This window comes from Triticum dicoccoides, chromosome 2B (genome assembly GCF_002162155.2).
Source record: "Triticum dicoccoides isolate Atlit2015 ecotype Zavitan chromosome 2B, WEW_v2.0, whole genome shotgun sequence".
Lineage (NCBI taxonomy): Eukaryota > Viridiplantae > Streptophyta > Magnoliopsida > Poales > Poaceae > Triticum > Triticum dicoccoides.
The window spans coordinates 471293474-471308738 of record NC_041383.1 but is presented as its reverse complement, the minus strand read 5'-3'; the positions used below and the strand labels follow the sequence as shown (position 1 = coordinate 471308738).

The following is a 15265-nucleotide window of genomic DNA, read 5'->3' as shown; positions in this document are numbered from 1 at the left end:
TTCCGTTTCCGAGAGGCACGGTCGTGCCTCTCACGAAAGCACAACCGTGCCTTTCGCAGAAGCAAAACCGTGCCTCGCACGGAAGAAAAAAAAACAGAAACGCGTTTTTTTCGTTTCCGAGAAGCACGGCCGTGCCTCTTATAAAAGCACAACCGTGCCTCTCGCAAAAAGAAAAAAACAGAAAATACGTAAAAAAGCATTTTTCTCGCGAGATTTTTTTTCAAAAGTTAAGAAAGACCTGTAGAAAACCAAAAGGTCGAAAAGAACCGGAGAAAAAAACGGTTGAAAAGCTGAAAACTCATGTGAAAAATAAATAAATAAAACAAAATTCGGAGGGAGCGTCCAAAGCGTGACACGTGATGTGACTGAAAGCGCGCTAAGTGAAGTGCTCGTAGCCCACCCCCAAGTGCGAGGCTCCCGAAGGAGCGCTCGTCAACTAGTTGCTCCTCTTTTTTTTTAGGGGTACTAGTTGCTCCTCCTTGAAGTTGCTCTCGTGACAACCTGGTGATGGGGCCTCGATATATTTTCTGGACCCTATGTTTACGGGCTTTAGAATCAGCCCGGGATCCAGCCGAATACTAAGGCCCACTGCGAAGGTAGACAGCACGGCCCGGGCGCACGCACGCACGCGTCGCCTCTCCTCTCCTTGTTCTGCATTCCTCTTCGCTTTGTTGCGAAGCAAACTACTCGCTACCGTGCCGCCGCGCTGCCGCGTCTGCGCTCAGGCCGGCCGCCGCCTGCGCTGCCTCGTCGTGCTGCGCGCGCCCCCACCCCTCCCGCCCTCGGCTATTGACTGCTCGGCTTCCGGCGCTGATTCAGACGATCACTGTCGGGCTCCTCCTCGGCTTCCCCCTTCGCGCTACCGGCTGTTACGCGTCCTTCCCCTCCTCCCTCTCCGCGCCGGACCTCCGGCTCCTCTTCCCCCCTCCGGTGGTGCACCGTCGAGCTCGCTGCTCGCCCCCTTGCAAGCGCAGGCGGGCGGCTGTCTGTACGTGTGCTGTATTAGGTATAATTTCTATTTTTTTTTTTTGTATATGCGCTGAATTGAATCCTCAAACTGACGCATTTTATCACCAGTTTCATGTTTAGAACAGAAGATGAAGAAATTTTCCCATGTTTTGATGTCTTGAAGGTGTTGTTTCAGTGATTAACTATCTCACTTGATGTTGTGGGACGAGCAGATGAACCGAACCATCGATTTTGTACTCTTTTATACCCCTGCATTAGCTTTTGTAGTTTTCCTCATCTTTTATCTAACTTATTGGATCGTTAAACATTAAGTTTAACTTCTATATTTATTGTGCAGCCGGGCCATATGTTTCTATGCTTTCACAAGAGATATTTTTTGGATATTTATTTACAAGTTATAAGCACTTAGTTTCTGGCCCGGGGTTTGCCCACCATACCCTGTTCAGTTCCTTCTCCTCTCCTCCTTCTAGATTGTTTGAGGATCAATTTCTATGTTTCTGGCTTATAGTATCTTCGTTTAGCATAAACATATACTTGAAAATATATTATTTTATATGCATTATTTTGTATTTATTGTGTATATATATAGCCGCAGCTTGCGTCACCGTTTTATGTGAAATGGTGAATCCGCATTTCTGTGTCTGCGTAACATGTGTCAGGTCACCAAATTGCTTTAGGGACACTGTTGGAAGCAAGCCAGGGCTACATCTATGTTAGTACTATGTTAGGCAAGTTACATTGTAGCGTGAAATTAAGTCTGACATTGTGCTAAAATTGATGAACCAACTGGGACCTTATTAATTCAGCATGTGATGTTTTTTTTCTCTCGAATGGATTTCTATTTCGAATGGTCAGCATATAATGTTTGAGCACTTTTCTTGTTCATTCTCATCACGCCATTTGATTCACAATCTGCAGGAGTTTTTTGTGTGTCAAGGAATGTCTGCCTCAGAAAACCAGGCTGCTGAAATCAGCAACGAAACTGATGACAGGAAGGGAGACCGTCCATGGAACATCATACGTATACGTTTACCACCGAGGAAGAAGTTGCCTGACGCCTCCCTCACCCTGAGCAAGAAAGTACCTCGGATTAACAAAACCGGAAGTAAGGAAGTACCTGAAATGAGTATCGACAGCCCAGGCAAGAATCTGACAACTGCTCCAGTACTGGGTGAGGCAAGCAGCCATTCCCCAAGAATGGGACTGTGTAATGAGGGCAGTAGCAACACCCTGAGCAAGACAATGTCTGCTAAACCTGAGAGTGATACCTCAGGCCACAAACAACCAGATGAGGCAACTTACAGCGCCCTGAGCAAGAACCTAAGAGTCGATGATGAAGAGCAAGGAAGTGATGCAAACTGTTATGCGGCTAAACAGGGACCGTATGAAGAGGCCAACAACAATATCTTGAGCATGATACTTCCTCTACCAGGCAAGAATCTGATTACTGCTCCAGTACAGGGTGAGGCAAGCAGCCACTCCCCAAGAATGGGACTGTGTAATGAGGGCAGTAGCAACACCCTGAGCAAGACACTGTCTGCTGAATCTGAGAGCGATACCTCAGGCCACAAACACCTGGATGAGGCAACTTACAGCGCCCTGAGCAAGAACCTAAGAGTCGATGATGAAGAGCAAGCAAGCGATGCAAACTGTTATGCTGCTAAACAGGGACCGTGTGAAGAGGCCAACAACAATATCTTGAGCATGATACTTCCTCTACCAGTTCAGGAAGTACCTGAAGGTCATATAGACAACAGCCCAAGCAAGAATGATATAGCCCCTGGAATGCAGGGTGATGAGGAACATAACAACTCCCCAAGAAGGAAACTGTGCTATGATACTAACAACAAAGAAGAAGATGAAGAGGGTAACAACGGAAGCTGGAACCTGACAACCACCGCTGCGAAGTATGAGGATGTGGTTGAAGAAGCTCACCACCCCATTCCCACCAAAGAAAACAATGCCCCAAGCAATCCACCAACTGATCCAGCCAAACAAATTTCCCCAGTCAAGAGGCTGCCTACCTCTTCAGTACAGGCTACTGGTACTAGCCGCAGCCGGAACACCCCTGAAATGAAGCTTTCTGCTTCTGTTTGCCAGGCTGTGGAGCAAAGTACCAATGCTGCAAACACAGAGGTCACAACGGAGTATCAAGAGTTTGAGGAGAAGATCAAGCGAACTGTATTTCTTGTCAATCTTGACAACCTGTCTCACCAAGCTACAGAGGTTAAGAGCAACCCAAGCAGGACCCTGTCAACCACTGCTATAGAGCGGGAGATGTTTGAAAATGCTAACCACACCATTCCTAGCAAGAAGCTTTCTGATGTGGCTAGAAACCAGGCCCTGATCGATAGATCAACTGACCCAGCTAAGAAAAGAACCCCACGCAAGAAGCCACACACCTCTGCATTACATGCTACTGATACCAGCCAGAATACATTTGGAATGAAGCTTCCCATTTCTGATGGCCAGGCTGTTAATCAAAGTAAGAGTGCTGCAGATTTGGATTCCGTCAAACAGTATCCTGAGGACAACAAACTGATTACTGACAAGCCAGGCAAGAATTTGATAACCACTCCAGCACATGGTGAGGCAAGCAGCCACTCCCCAAGAGTGGGACACTGTAATGGGGCCAATAGCAACACCCTTAGCAAGACATGGTCCGCTGAGTCTGAGAGCGATACCTCAGGCAACAAACTACTGGATGAGGCAAATGATAACACCCTGAGCATGAACCTGAGAGTCGCTGCTGAAGAGCAAGGAAGTGATCCAAGCAGTTACGCTGCTAAACATGGATTGTGTGAAGAGGTGAACAACATCTCGAGCATGATGCTTCGTCTTCAACTTCAGGAATTGCCTAGAGATCATATCAACAACAGCCCAATCAAGAGCCTTACAACGACTAGAAAGCAGGGTGAGGAGGAACATAGCAACTCCCCACGAAAGAAACTGCTCTACAATACTGACAGTAAAGTAGCAGATGAAGAGGGTAACAACCCAAGATGGAATCAAACAATCACCGCTGTGAAGTCTCAGGAGGTGTTTGAAGAAGATAATCATCCCATTCCGAGCAAGATGCTGTCTGGTGAGGCTAAAAACAATGGCCCAAGCAATAGACCAACTTATCGAGCTAACAAAAATGCCCCACACAAGAGTTTGTGTACCGCTTCAGTACAAGCTAGAGCTACTGGTACCAGCGGGAAGACCCCTGGAATGAAGCTTTCTGCTTCTGTTGACCAGGCTGTGGAGCAAAGTACCAGTGCTGCAAACATGGAGGTCATAGAGGAGCATCAAGAGTTGGAGGAGAAGATCAAGGAAATTGTATATCTTGACAACCCCTCTCACAAGGCTACAGAGGCTAAGAGCAACCCAAGCAGGACCCTGTCAACCACTGCTATAAAGTGTGATGTGTTTGAACATGCTAACCACACCATTCCCACCAAGAAGCTGTCTGATGTGGTTAGAAACAAGGCCCCAAGCAAAAGACCAACCGATCCAGCTAAGAAAATCACCCCACGCAAGAAGCCGCGCACCTCTGCAGTGCAGGCTACCGGCACCAGCCAGAATACATCTGGAATGAAGCTTTCCACTTCTGATGGCCAGGCTGCTAATCAAAGTAAGAGTGCTGAAGAGTTGGAAACCATAAAACAGTATCAGGAGTTCGAGGAGAAGGTCAAACGAACTGTTTACCTTGACAATCTATCTCACCAGGCTACAGAGGCAGTCATAAAAACAGCTTTGGGTCAATTTTGTAGTATCAGAAAGGTCAGTTTTGTTGTGAACTACACCATTCCCTACAATATTCCTCAATCTGCATTAGTACAGATGGAAACTGAGAAGGATGCTGAAGTTGTGGTCAGTATGCTGCAAGACTTCCCTTTTATGATCTCTGGAATTCCAAGGCCTGTTAGGGCGAAGCATGCTACGCCTGAGATGTTCAATGATCGCCCCCGGAGACCTGGGAGTAAATTAAAATTTCGCTGGGTGGGCCACAGAGATCCTGATTATGAGATTCTAAAAAAATCAAAAATACTCTCCAGGAGACATGAGGTGGAGAACTTTGCACTAATTGAGGTAAAATCCATGTTTTAGACCCTCAGTTCTGAAATTCAATGGCAATCATCTTTCACATGCGTGGTCCTGTTCTGTGCTTTATCCACAGATTACTTGGTAATTAGTGGAGTTATGCAAGCATTCTCTGACGCTTGTTGTTTTTTGGACCTTGTAGCATGAACTAGACGAGGAGAAATCGCTAGCAGCGCAGCAGCAGGAGAATCTGAACTGCAATCGCAAGATGTTGGAGACCATGGACAGCGTCATTCTGTCTGGCATGACAAACTACATTTCTAAAATTTATAGCGTCAATTGGAACGATGTGTTCTGAAAATAGCTGAATATTAACGGTACTCTGTGTGCACAGCGTTGGTACTAATCTCGTGCACCATCTGGTTGAAGTGTGATTTAACCTCAGAATCTGAGAGTTGGATGGTTGAACTGTGACCGTTTTATTTTGCGAAAAGGATGGCGTCGATATCGCATACTTGAACGTGTCTGTGTGGGTGGGGGCAAGGCTTCTAGCTTGTATTGTTTCTTGGGAACTTGACCCCAGGAAGTAGTCAATTTACCGGCATCGTAAAGTTTTACGTTCATGTTCAAGCTCAACGTCATTGGAGTATTATAATCCTTATGCTCCTTTTGGTTCTTTCGATCGTGTTACAGCGACAAAGGTCCATTTTAAGGGCTTCTTAAGAGATTTTTCAAAGGTATTTTAGATAGGGGTGCAAGCGGCCCACTTCCAGTTTTTGAGTGTCGATGTCCAGGACATCTGAGGAGTTTAGTGGTTCAAGTTCATTCCCACAGAAGAAAAAAGTTCATTTTGTATTAGCTCACCACGGTTTGCAGGCCTGGCGGGAACCCAACTTTTATCACTAATTTTAGACTAGTTTGATCCTTACAAATTTTTTGATATTATAGGACCATGGTTTGCTCAATCCTATGGATGGCATGCTTGAATTTGTAGGATTTAATGCCACGAGTCCTTTTTTCAGAAGTATTTCTTTGTGCTACATTTCATAGAAAATTTTCACTAACTCAAATATCTTGGAAAATTCTCGTCTTTCTCGTGGGTGTTTCAGCATAGCAGGGACAGTCCCAACTTGCTAGTTCAAGTGATTGCATACAACCATATAACCCCAAGTGTTCCGTTGAAAACTCTCGTTAGCATTCAAGCGATTGCATACAACCATATAAACCCAAGTGTTCCATTGAAAACTGTGGTTAGCGTTTTGCGAGAAGCGAGGACGAAAACATAAGAATTGCTACATGTAAATGGCCGATCCAACACAAGGTTGGGTCGAAGCTAGTTTTAAATCTGGGGCCTTACACCAACCTCTCAAGCCAATCCAACATTGCAGACAGATTTATGATAACACTTCCTTTTCAAGAGTCTGAGGAAATGTACCTATGTCAGAAAAAAGGGTCCGAGGCAATGTACCTAATACAAACTGTGAAGCCTTCTCTCCTATGACCTACAGTATATATATACCCTTAGGCCTTGTTCGGTTTGGAAGGGTTTGAAGAGGTTTGAAAGGGATTGGAGGGGATTAAATCCCTTGCAAGTCAAAATCCTTCTCAAACCTCCCCAATCCCCTTCAATCCCTGTGGCAAGGGGATTAAGCGAACATGGCCTTAAGATGTTCTATAAGATGTCGGTTAAAGGAGGAAACGTGAAAAAAAAAAGAAAAATAGCAAGATCGTTTTGTATGTGTCGCTTCAAAGGATCAGTATGTTGGACAAGAGAAGCAGCGTCATTCATCATCAAGGTCAAAATCGTCGTCCGATGCGCACTCGAGATATGAACCAATCGACTTGCGGAAGATGATAAAAGACTTGTCATCCTGCGAAAAAGAATGCAGTATTTTGCAGGAAGAGGTGTTTCAAACCATGGAACAAAAAAATTGGCTGGTCATTCAGCTTTAGGCCTGACGGGGTAGCTAAAAATGGAGTCTAAGAAATGCAAGCAGTTGTGAATTTTGCCACACCTGCTTCATCCTTTTCGGTGATGGTTTGGCATTTGTTATCTTCTCTGAGAAGGTTTCACCAAGTTCAGACAATGTAGCCGTCTCCTTCCCTGTTTCAAGGATTTGAGTGTAAGAACAGCATATTTCCGTCCGAGGGAAATGAATCCTCTAGTCACTTACTCTGATATTGATACTGCTCAAGCAGTTTCTTTTTCTCAACTTCAACTTGTGAGAATAGGTCTGCGTAACAGGACATTTAACAAGTCAAATAAGAGCCAAATATTTTTGCAGAATCAGTAAGATCTGAACGTCTTCTATGGGAACATCATCCAAATAATGCCTGAGTCGCTGACAAGCAGCAGCCAAGCAATGCGTATTTAAAAACAACACATGAATACAAGTGTCACGTAGATTCTGTTTGCATCAAAACCAGGTATAATTCATTCCTCAATATATTTTTCCAAAGATAAGAATCACAGCTCATAACTCCGCCTATGTCTTCTAGGCATAGCCGGTCCCAAGCCGGGTAAAGGAGGAGGGTTGTAATAGGCTTGGCAAGCCAACATAAAAACTAGCCAGTCCCATAGGTATGAAACCCATTTGAGCGAGAGTAGTACTAGGATGGGTGACCTCCTAGGAAGTCCTCGTGAAAGGGTTTCATATCTAAGGGTTGTGATAGGCTTGGCGAGCAACGTAATGGGCGAGAGTAGTACTAGGATGGGTGACCTCCTGGGAAGTCCTCGTGAAAGGGTTTCATATCTAGCCTATCCCAGCTTGTTTGGGACAAAAGGCTTGTAAGTACTAGTAAGTAGTAAGAATCACAGTTCATACGTACTGGCTGATTAGACCAAATGACATCACATGGCACAACGCCCTAAAATCCTAGATAAATCTGGATAGAAGCACATGATATACTTGTGAAAATGACAACCAGCTCTTATTTGCCATACCTTTGAAGGTTTGTAAGTGTGCATCATTTTCTTCACAGAACATTTCATATGTTTCCTGAAGCTTGGTGTACTCTTCGTTCAATGAACTTTCACACTGCTAATAGTGCAAATCACATGCCATATTTCAATCTTAGGCAAATCAGTAAGTTAGTCGACAATCCGAAAGAATTCTAAACTGGATACCTCTTTCGAAGTGCCTGACAATACTTTCAGCAAGTTCTGCCTGCGCATGCAAATATAACAGTTACACTGCGTTCTAAATAAAAACGAACAAGTTTTCTTTTCGGACAGAAATAGTTTCAGGCGTAATTGTACATGCAGGTATTGTTTCACAGTTCACAAGCAAGTGAGTTACCTTTCCTTCTCAAACTTGGACTTGGTATCTTCAAGCATAGTCTGAATATTGGCTGCAACACTGTCAGGTTGAGAAAAGTAAAGGAATAAACGGTGTAAGGAAAAGGTAAAAGAATAATGATCAGCAACATTATGCGCTTCAAACTTCACAGTACAGTCAATGCAGTCCCTTTAGACCACATGTTATAATTTTTTTCTGCTTTTTCTCCCCGATGCCTGTGTAAATAATTCTTTGTACAATTTTCCTAAAGCATATCTAGATGTGCCATAAGTATTGTTGCACATCTAAGTCCTATGTCATTAATTTTACGCGGAGATTCGTGTGGGTATTTTTTTTCTTTTTATGCTTGATTAAGTCACTTAGATGTGCAATAACTAGGGTCTTTGTAATAGTTCTGAAAAGTTTATAGAAATGTTCAGGCCAGCCGTGGTTCTGAAAATCAACTCACCCGAACAAAGCCACACCATTACATAAAAAACATGAATCGAGGAACCCATCAAATTAATATGCCCATTTTCCTCACATCACTCACAGTGCATATCGCTCCGCATAATATGCAAAAACTGACAGGTACCATCAAACGAACCTAGTTCCTGCATTAATCACATATAATCAGCCGACTGAACACATTGCAGGATTGCAAACGTGCAACGTTTATTTGTTGCACATCCCTCCCGGTGACCATGAACTGGAAGTCTCTCCGAACAAATCGGCGAGCACGAAATGCATCAGAAGAAGCCGCTAGGGTAGCATATACGCATATCCCAATTTTTTTGCACGCTAGCACATACCGCGATAAGAGAAAACTCGGAGGTGCAACCGAAAGAACATTGTTCTGCGCACCTGGCGATGATCTGCTCGCACATCTTCTGGCGATCCTTGTTGGGCCCGCCCTTGATCAACCGCAGCAGGCACGCGATCTGCCTCAAGTCGCTGCTCCCGCCACAAATGTACCCATCGTCACAAAGTTAAACGACAAGGAATTAGAAATGCGAGCCGCCGAATCGAAGAGGAAAAGCTCGAAATCAGATGCGCGGCACCTGACGAAATCGCCGTCGGATTCCGAGCCGGAGCTGGAGCCGGGGTCGGAGCCGGAGCCGGGATCCACGGGGTGGCGCGGCCTCTTCAACGACCGCAGAGCCTCTTCGCCCGGGGACATCCTCCTTCCGCCGCCGGGACTCACCGCAGGCCGCATCGCTGGTCGACAAGCGTAGCGCAACGCAGTTCGAAATTTTGCTGGGGAGCGAGAGGGTAGTGATGTACTGCTGGAGAAATTTAGGTGCTCCACTACCACTATTGGCTTTTGTAAGGGTATATATCTCCGACCCGCAAACCGGCTAGAATATATGCTAGTACTATTATATTTTTCAGTTTGTCTAATTCACATCTAGATACTTTTTAAGAATGTCACATCTAAACTCCAACAAATATATAATGCAGCAACAAGAAAAGAAAAAAACTAGAAAAAAAATAGACCACAAACAGAGTGAAAATCAGCTTCGATGTGACATAACTACGTTACATTTAGATGTGTCCTAGACAGATCCTATATTTTACTCCCTCCATTCTAAATTACTTGTCTTGGATTTGTCTAGATACAGAAGTATCTAGCACTAAAATGAGTCTAGATACATCTGTATCTAGACAAATTCAAGACAAGTAATTCGGAACGGAGGGAGTATATCTGAAATCTATTCTTGCATGATGAGAATATGTGTGGTATTAGTAGACTGATAGAGTGAGCTGTAAAGATAGAAAAAATCCATCTGCGAGTGGTTCTGCTTTTCTTTTTCCTAAGCTTGTGAGAATTGGCTGAGCTGCTCGTGGTGGAGTACTCTTTTAATTATTCGCTCTATTATTGGCTCGGGATGTGAACGGGATTAAGCATCTAAAGCTATCTCCAGATATTTTAAGGCGGGTTTAAACAAACCAGACGGATTACATGCAAACTGAATGATTTTCATATAAATCGAAGCACATTAATTACATTTCGACCGGTTTTCATTAAAAAAAAGACCTGACATAAACCTAGCCTACGGCAACGCCCGTCGTTCAAGTCTTTGTTGTTCCCTTCCACGACTGCTTCCTCCATATATTGTCTCCATGAGCGACAGGGATAAGACTCGTAAAGTCAATGTGCGGTCGCTGGCGAGGAAGTGAATGAGCGACATGGGAGATGGACTCGCCCGTTTGGGGCTCGAGCCCTGCCGCCTCACATGCCTTACGCATCCTCGTCGAAATCCGCTGCCTGTCTGTCGCCGACGGATGTGAGGTCCAAGATGGAAATGGAGGAGCCGACACGCTCGTTGCCCCACCATCGCGGCCAAACAACATTTGGGGGCACGTAAGACGCGCAGCTGATGGGGTTCTCGTCCGCGATAGCCTGCGCAGCCAGCACCGCCTCCGCATCCGACTGCGCCGCCTGTACGTTACGAGCCTTGAGCACGGGCGGCCTCATAGAGCGTGTGCTGCTCGACGACGAAGTTAAGATCCACCGCGAACATGGCCACCATGGCCTCCTCGCTCGCACACTCGCCGTTGATATGGCCCTCCGCCAGCTGCTACTGCTCGAGGAGGAATAAATTGTAGCATTGTTCCTCTTGCACCTGCCGAAATGCCGACATAGGTGCGGGCGCCGACTACTCCTCCGCCATGGCGGCGTTGAAGTGCGCTTGTGCCAGCTCCATCGCCAAGGTGGCATGCACCTGCGTGGGCTCCGGCATGGAGTCGTCGACAAAGCTAGTCTTCATCGTGGGGTCGTCGTCGAAGACCTTCGAAGAGCTGGCCGACATGTCGGCCTCTGTCCGCCCGGCATGGTGGCCGCAAAGGGCCGTCACCTCATGCTTTTGCTCCGTGGACAATCACTCTCACAGAGCGTTCTCGCTCGCGGGCATGGCAGATGTGGTGCATGGGAGGAAGATATGTAGCAGATGGGTTGTGGTGTGATGTGACCTGACTCTGGCCGCCCTAAAATAGTGGATGCAGGTGAGGCCAAGCGTCCGGGTGCATCAGTGCGCAAGCGCGAGAGTTGGTTTCTAGGCCAGCGAGCCTGTTTAATGGGGCAGACGGAGGAACGGGCATTGAATGGGTGTGGTAGATATCCTTCCCATCCCGTCCAGTAAACATCTGATACGTCTCCAACGTATCTATAATTTTTGATTGTTCCATGCTATTATATTACCCCTTTTGGATGTTTATGATCTTTATTTTACACATTTATATCATTTTTGGGACTAACCTATTAACCGGAGGCCCAGCCCATATTGATGTTTTATTGCCTGTTTCAGTATTTCGAAGAAAAGGAATATCAAACGGAGTCCAAACGGAATGAAACCTTCGGCATCGTGATTTTTTGGAAGAATATCATCCTGGAGGCTTGGAGATCAAGTCAGAAAATACTCGAGGAGCCCAGGAGATAGGGGGTGCCCCCCCTACAGGGAGCGGCCCCCTGTCTCGTGGACCCCTCGAGCACCCCCCGACCGACTTCTTTCGCCTATATATACGTACGTATCCTAAAACCATCAGAAATCAAGATAGATCGGGAGTTCCACTGCCGCAAGCCTCTATAGCCACCAAAAACCTCTCGGGAGCCCATTCCGGCACCCTGCCGGAGGGGGAATCCATCACCGGTGGCCATCTTCATCATCCCGGCGCTCTCCATGACGAGGAGGGAGTAGTTCACCCTCGGGGCTGAGGGTATGTACCAGTAGCTATGTGTTTGATCTCTCTCTCTCGTGTTCTCTCTCGTGTTCCCTCTATGGCACGATCTTGATGTATCCCGAGCTTTGCTATTGTAGTTGGATCTTATGATGTTTCTCCCCCTCTACTCTCTTGTAATGAATTGAGTTTCCCCTTTGAAGTTATCTTATCGCATTGAGTCTTTTATGAGAACACTTGATGTATGTCTTGCCGTGCTTATCTGTGGTGACAATGGGATATCATGTGCCACTTGATGTATGTTTTGGTGACCAACTTGCGGGTTCCGCCCATGAACCTATGCATAGGGGCTGGCACACGTTCTTGACTCTCCGGTAGAAACTTTGGGGCACTCTTTGAAGTACTTTGTGTTATTTGAATAGATGAATCTGAGATTGTGTGATGCATATCGTATAGTCATGCCCACCGATACTTGAGGTGACAATGGAGTATCTAGGTGACATTAGGGTTTTGGTTGATTTGTGTCTTAAGGTGTTATTCTAGTACGAACTCTTAAATAGATTGATCCGAGAGAATAACTTTGAGGTGGTTTCGTACCCTACCATAATCTCTTCATTTGTTCTCCGCTATTAGTGGCTTTGGAGTGACTCTTTGTTGCATGTTAAGGGCTTGTTGTATGATCTATCTATGTTATTATTGTTGAGAGAACTTGCACTAGTGAAAGTATGAACCCTAGGCCTTATTTCCTATCATTGTAATACCGTTTACGCTCACTTTTATCATTAGTTACCTTGCTGTTTTTATTATTTCAGATTACAAAAACCTATATCTACCATCCATATTGCACTTGTATCACCATCTCTTCGTCGAATTAGTGCACCTATACAATTTACCATTGTATTGGGTGTGTTGGGGACACCAGAGACTCTTTGTTATTTGGTTGCAGGGTTGTTTGAGAGAGACCATCTTCATCCTACGCCTCCCATGGATTGATAAACCTTAGGTCATCCACTTGAGGGAAATTTGCTAGTGTCCTACAAACCTGTGCACTTGCAGGCCCAACAACGTCTACAAGAAGAAGATTGTGTAGTAGACATCAAGATCTTTTCTGGCGCCGTTGCCGGGGAGGCTAGGTAAAGGGCACTCACTCACACCCCGTCAACTAAGCTCTTTTCTGGCGCCGTTGCCGGGGAGGTGAGTGCTTGAAGGTATATCTTTAGATCTTGCAATCGAATCTTTTTGTTTCTTGTTTTATCACTAGTTTAGTTTATAAAAGAAAATTACAAAAAAATGGAGTTAAGTTTGTCTCATACGCTTCGTCTTTTTAATATCTTTCGTGAGTATGATGGAAAGGAAAATTGTGCTCAAGTGCTAGAAGAAGAAATCTATAGTATGTTTGATACTAAATATGTGAATGATGAGCATGATTGCAATGTTGTTAGTATGAATTCCTTGAATATCCATGATGCTAATGATATGCAAAGCCACAAGCTTGGGGAAGCTATGTTTCATGAAGATGATATTTTTAGTCCCCCAAGTTTTGATGAGCAAATTTATTTTGATGATAGCATGCCTCCTATTTATGATGATTATATTGATGAAAGTGGGTGTGGAAGAGTGTCAACTTTAGGAAGTAGTGATCCCACTATTTTGGAGGATATTGAATCTTATTATGATGAACATGAAAGTGGATTTGGAAGAGTGTCAACTTTATTTAGTGATTCCACTATCTTGGGAGAGGTTTCAATCGATTATGGTGAGAACAAAGTTGCTATCTATGATTATTATTGTGATGACTTGTATGCTATTAAGAATAATGATAACCATGAGACTTGTCATCATGATTTTAGTTTTCAATTGGATTATGCCTCACATGATAATTATTTTGCTGAGTTTGCTCCCACTACTATTCATGAGAAGAATTTTGCTTATGTGGAGAGTAGTAAATTTTGTATGCTTGTAGATCATGAAAAGAATGCTTTAGGTGCTGGTTATATTGTTGAATTCATTCATGATGCTACTGAAAATTATTATGAGGGAGGAATATATGCTTGTAGGAATTGCAATAATGTCAAGTTTCCTCTCTATGTGTTGAAAATCTTGAAGCTATGCTTGTTTTACCTTCCTATGCTAGTTGATTATTGTTCCCATAAGTTGTTTGCTCACAAAATCCCTATGCATAGGAAGTGGGTTAGGCTTAAATGTGCTAGTCATATGCTTCATGATGCTCCCATTATGTTTCAATTCTTATCTTTTATGTGAGCATCATTGTCATCATCATGCCTAGCTAGAAAGGCATTAAAGAAAAGCGCTTGTTGGGAGATAACCCAATATTTACCCTTACTGTTTTTGTGTGTCCACATGATTATTCTACTGTAGTAATCATGTTTTATAGCTTTTGTTTCAATAAAGTGCCAAGTAAGACCTTTAGGATAGCTTACGGTGATAGTTGTGTTGATCCTGCTGAGAATCAGAAACATTTGCACGCAGTAAATTAGTTTTTTTCATTCAGAGGAACGTGCTCTTGATCTGATCCTTTTTACTCTGGATTGGTACACGAATTGCTTAGGACTTCCTAATTTGGTAGGATTTTTGGAGTTTGAGAGGTATACGTTTGATACAGATTACTACAGACTGTTCTGTTTTTGACATATTTTCTATGTGTTGTTTGCTTATTTTGATGAATCTATGAGTAGTATCGGAGGGTATGAACCATAGATAAGTTGGATTACAGTAGATATTACACCAATATGAATTTAGAATGAGTTCATTACAGTACCTAAGTGGTGGTTTTATTTTCTTATACTAACGGAGCTTACGAGTTTTCTGTTGAGTTTTGTGTTGTGGAGTTTTCAAGTTTTGGGTAAAGATTCGATGGACTATGGAATAAGGATGGTAAGAGCCTAAGCTTGGGGATGCCAAAGGCACCCCAAGGTAATATCCAAGGACAACCAAGAGTCTAAGCTTGGGGATGCCCCGGATGGCATCCCCTCTTTCGTCTTCGTCTATCGGTAACTTTACTTGGAGCTATATTTTTATTCACCACATGATATGTGTTTTGCTTGGAGCGTCATTTTCTTTTGTTAGTATTTGCTTGCTATTAGTTAGAATAATATTTTGCATCTTTAGTTTCAATAAAGAAGTCAAGGATAGCCTTTGCCATGCTTATTTTGCTAGTATACATGTTGCTATTTGAAAACAGAAAGTTTACCGCTGTTGCAAAACTTCCCTAGAAAAGTCAGAGAATGATATAATGTTGAATTTTTTTTGCATAATGAGCTCTGATAAATTTACTGCAGTGGGAATTTTATTTC

The 15265-nt window shown here is 44.1% G+C and overlaps 2 protein-coding genes across 5 annotated transcripts; one reads left to right on the top strand and one right to left on the bottom strand.

Annotated features, from left to right (window-relative positions):
* The first annotated feature begins 724 nt into the window (after positions 1-724).
* On the top strand, positions 725-5521 carry LOC119364303. Of its 3 annotated transcripts, XM_037629753.1 has the most exons (4): positions 725-1006; positions 1078-1202; positions 1888-5043; positions 5198-5521. In XM_037629753.1, the coding sequence occupies exons 2-4, from the start codon at positions 1164-1166 to the stop codon at positions 5351-5353; spliced, it is 3351 nt and encodes a 1116-aa protein (XP_037485650.1). In that variant the 5' UTR covers positions 725-1006; positions 1078-1163; the 3' UTR covers positions 5354-5521. The 3 variants fall into 3 exon arrangements, with proteins under 3 accessions (XP_037485650.1, XP_037485652.1, XP_037485649.1); XM_037629755.1 differs by lacking the exon at positions 1078-1202 and having other exon boundaries at positions 726-1006; XM_037629752.1 differs by having other exon boundaries at positions 726-1006; positions 1078-5043.
* A 769-nt stretch (positions 5522-6290) lies between these two features.
* On the bottom strand, positions 6291-9573 carry LOC119364302. 2 transcript variants are annotated; one of them, XM_037629750.1, is made up of 8 exons: positions 9335-9573; positions 9138-9227; positions 8295-8354; positions 8123-8162; positions 7940-8036; positions 7170-7229; positions 7011-7099; positions 6291-6866 (listed from the first exon to the last, which is right to left on the bottom strand). In XM_037629750.1, the coding sequence occupies exons 1-8, from the start codon at positions 9487-9489 to the stop codon at positions 6777-6779; spliced, it is 681 nt and encodes a 226-aa protein (XP_037485647.1). In that variant the 5' UTR covers positions 9490-9573; the 3' UTR covers positions 6291-6776. The 2 variants fall into 2 exon arrangements, with proteins under 2 accessions (XP_037485647.1, XP_037485648.1); XM_037629751.1 differs by having other exon boundaries at positions 7940-8033.
* Between the last annotated feature and the right edge of the window lie 5692 nt (positions 9574-15265).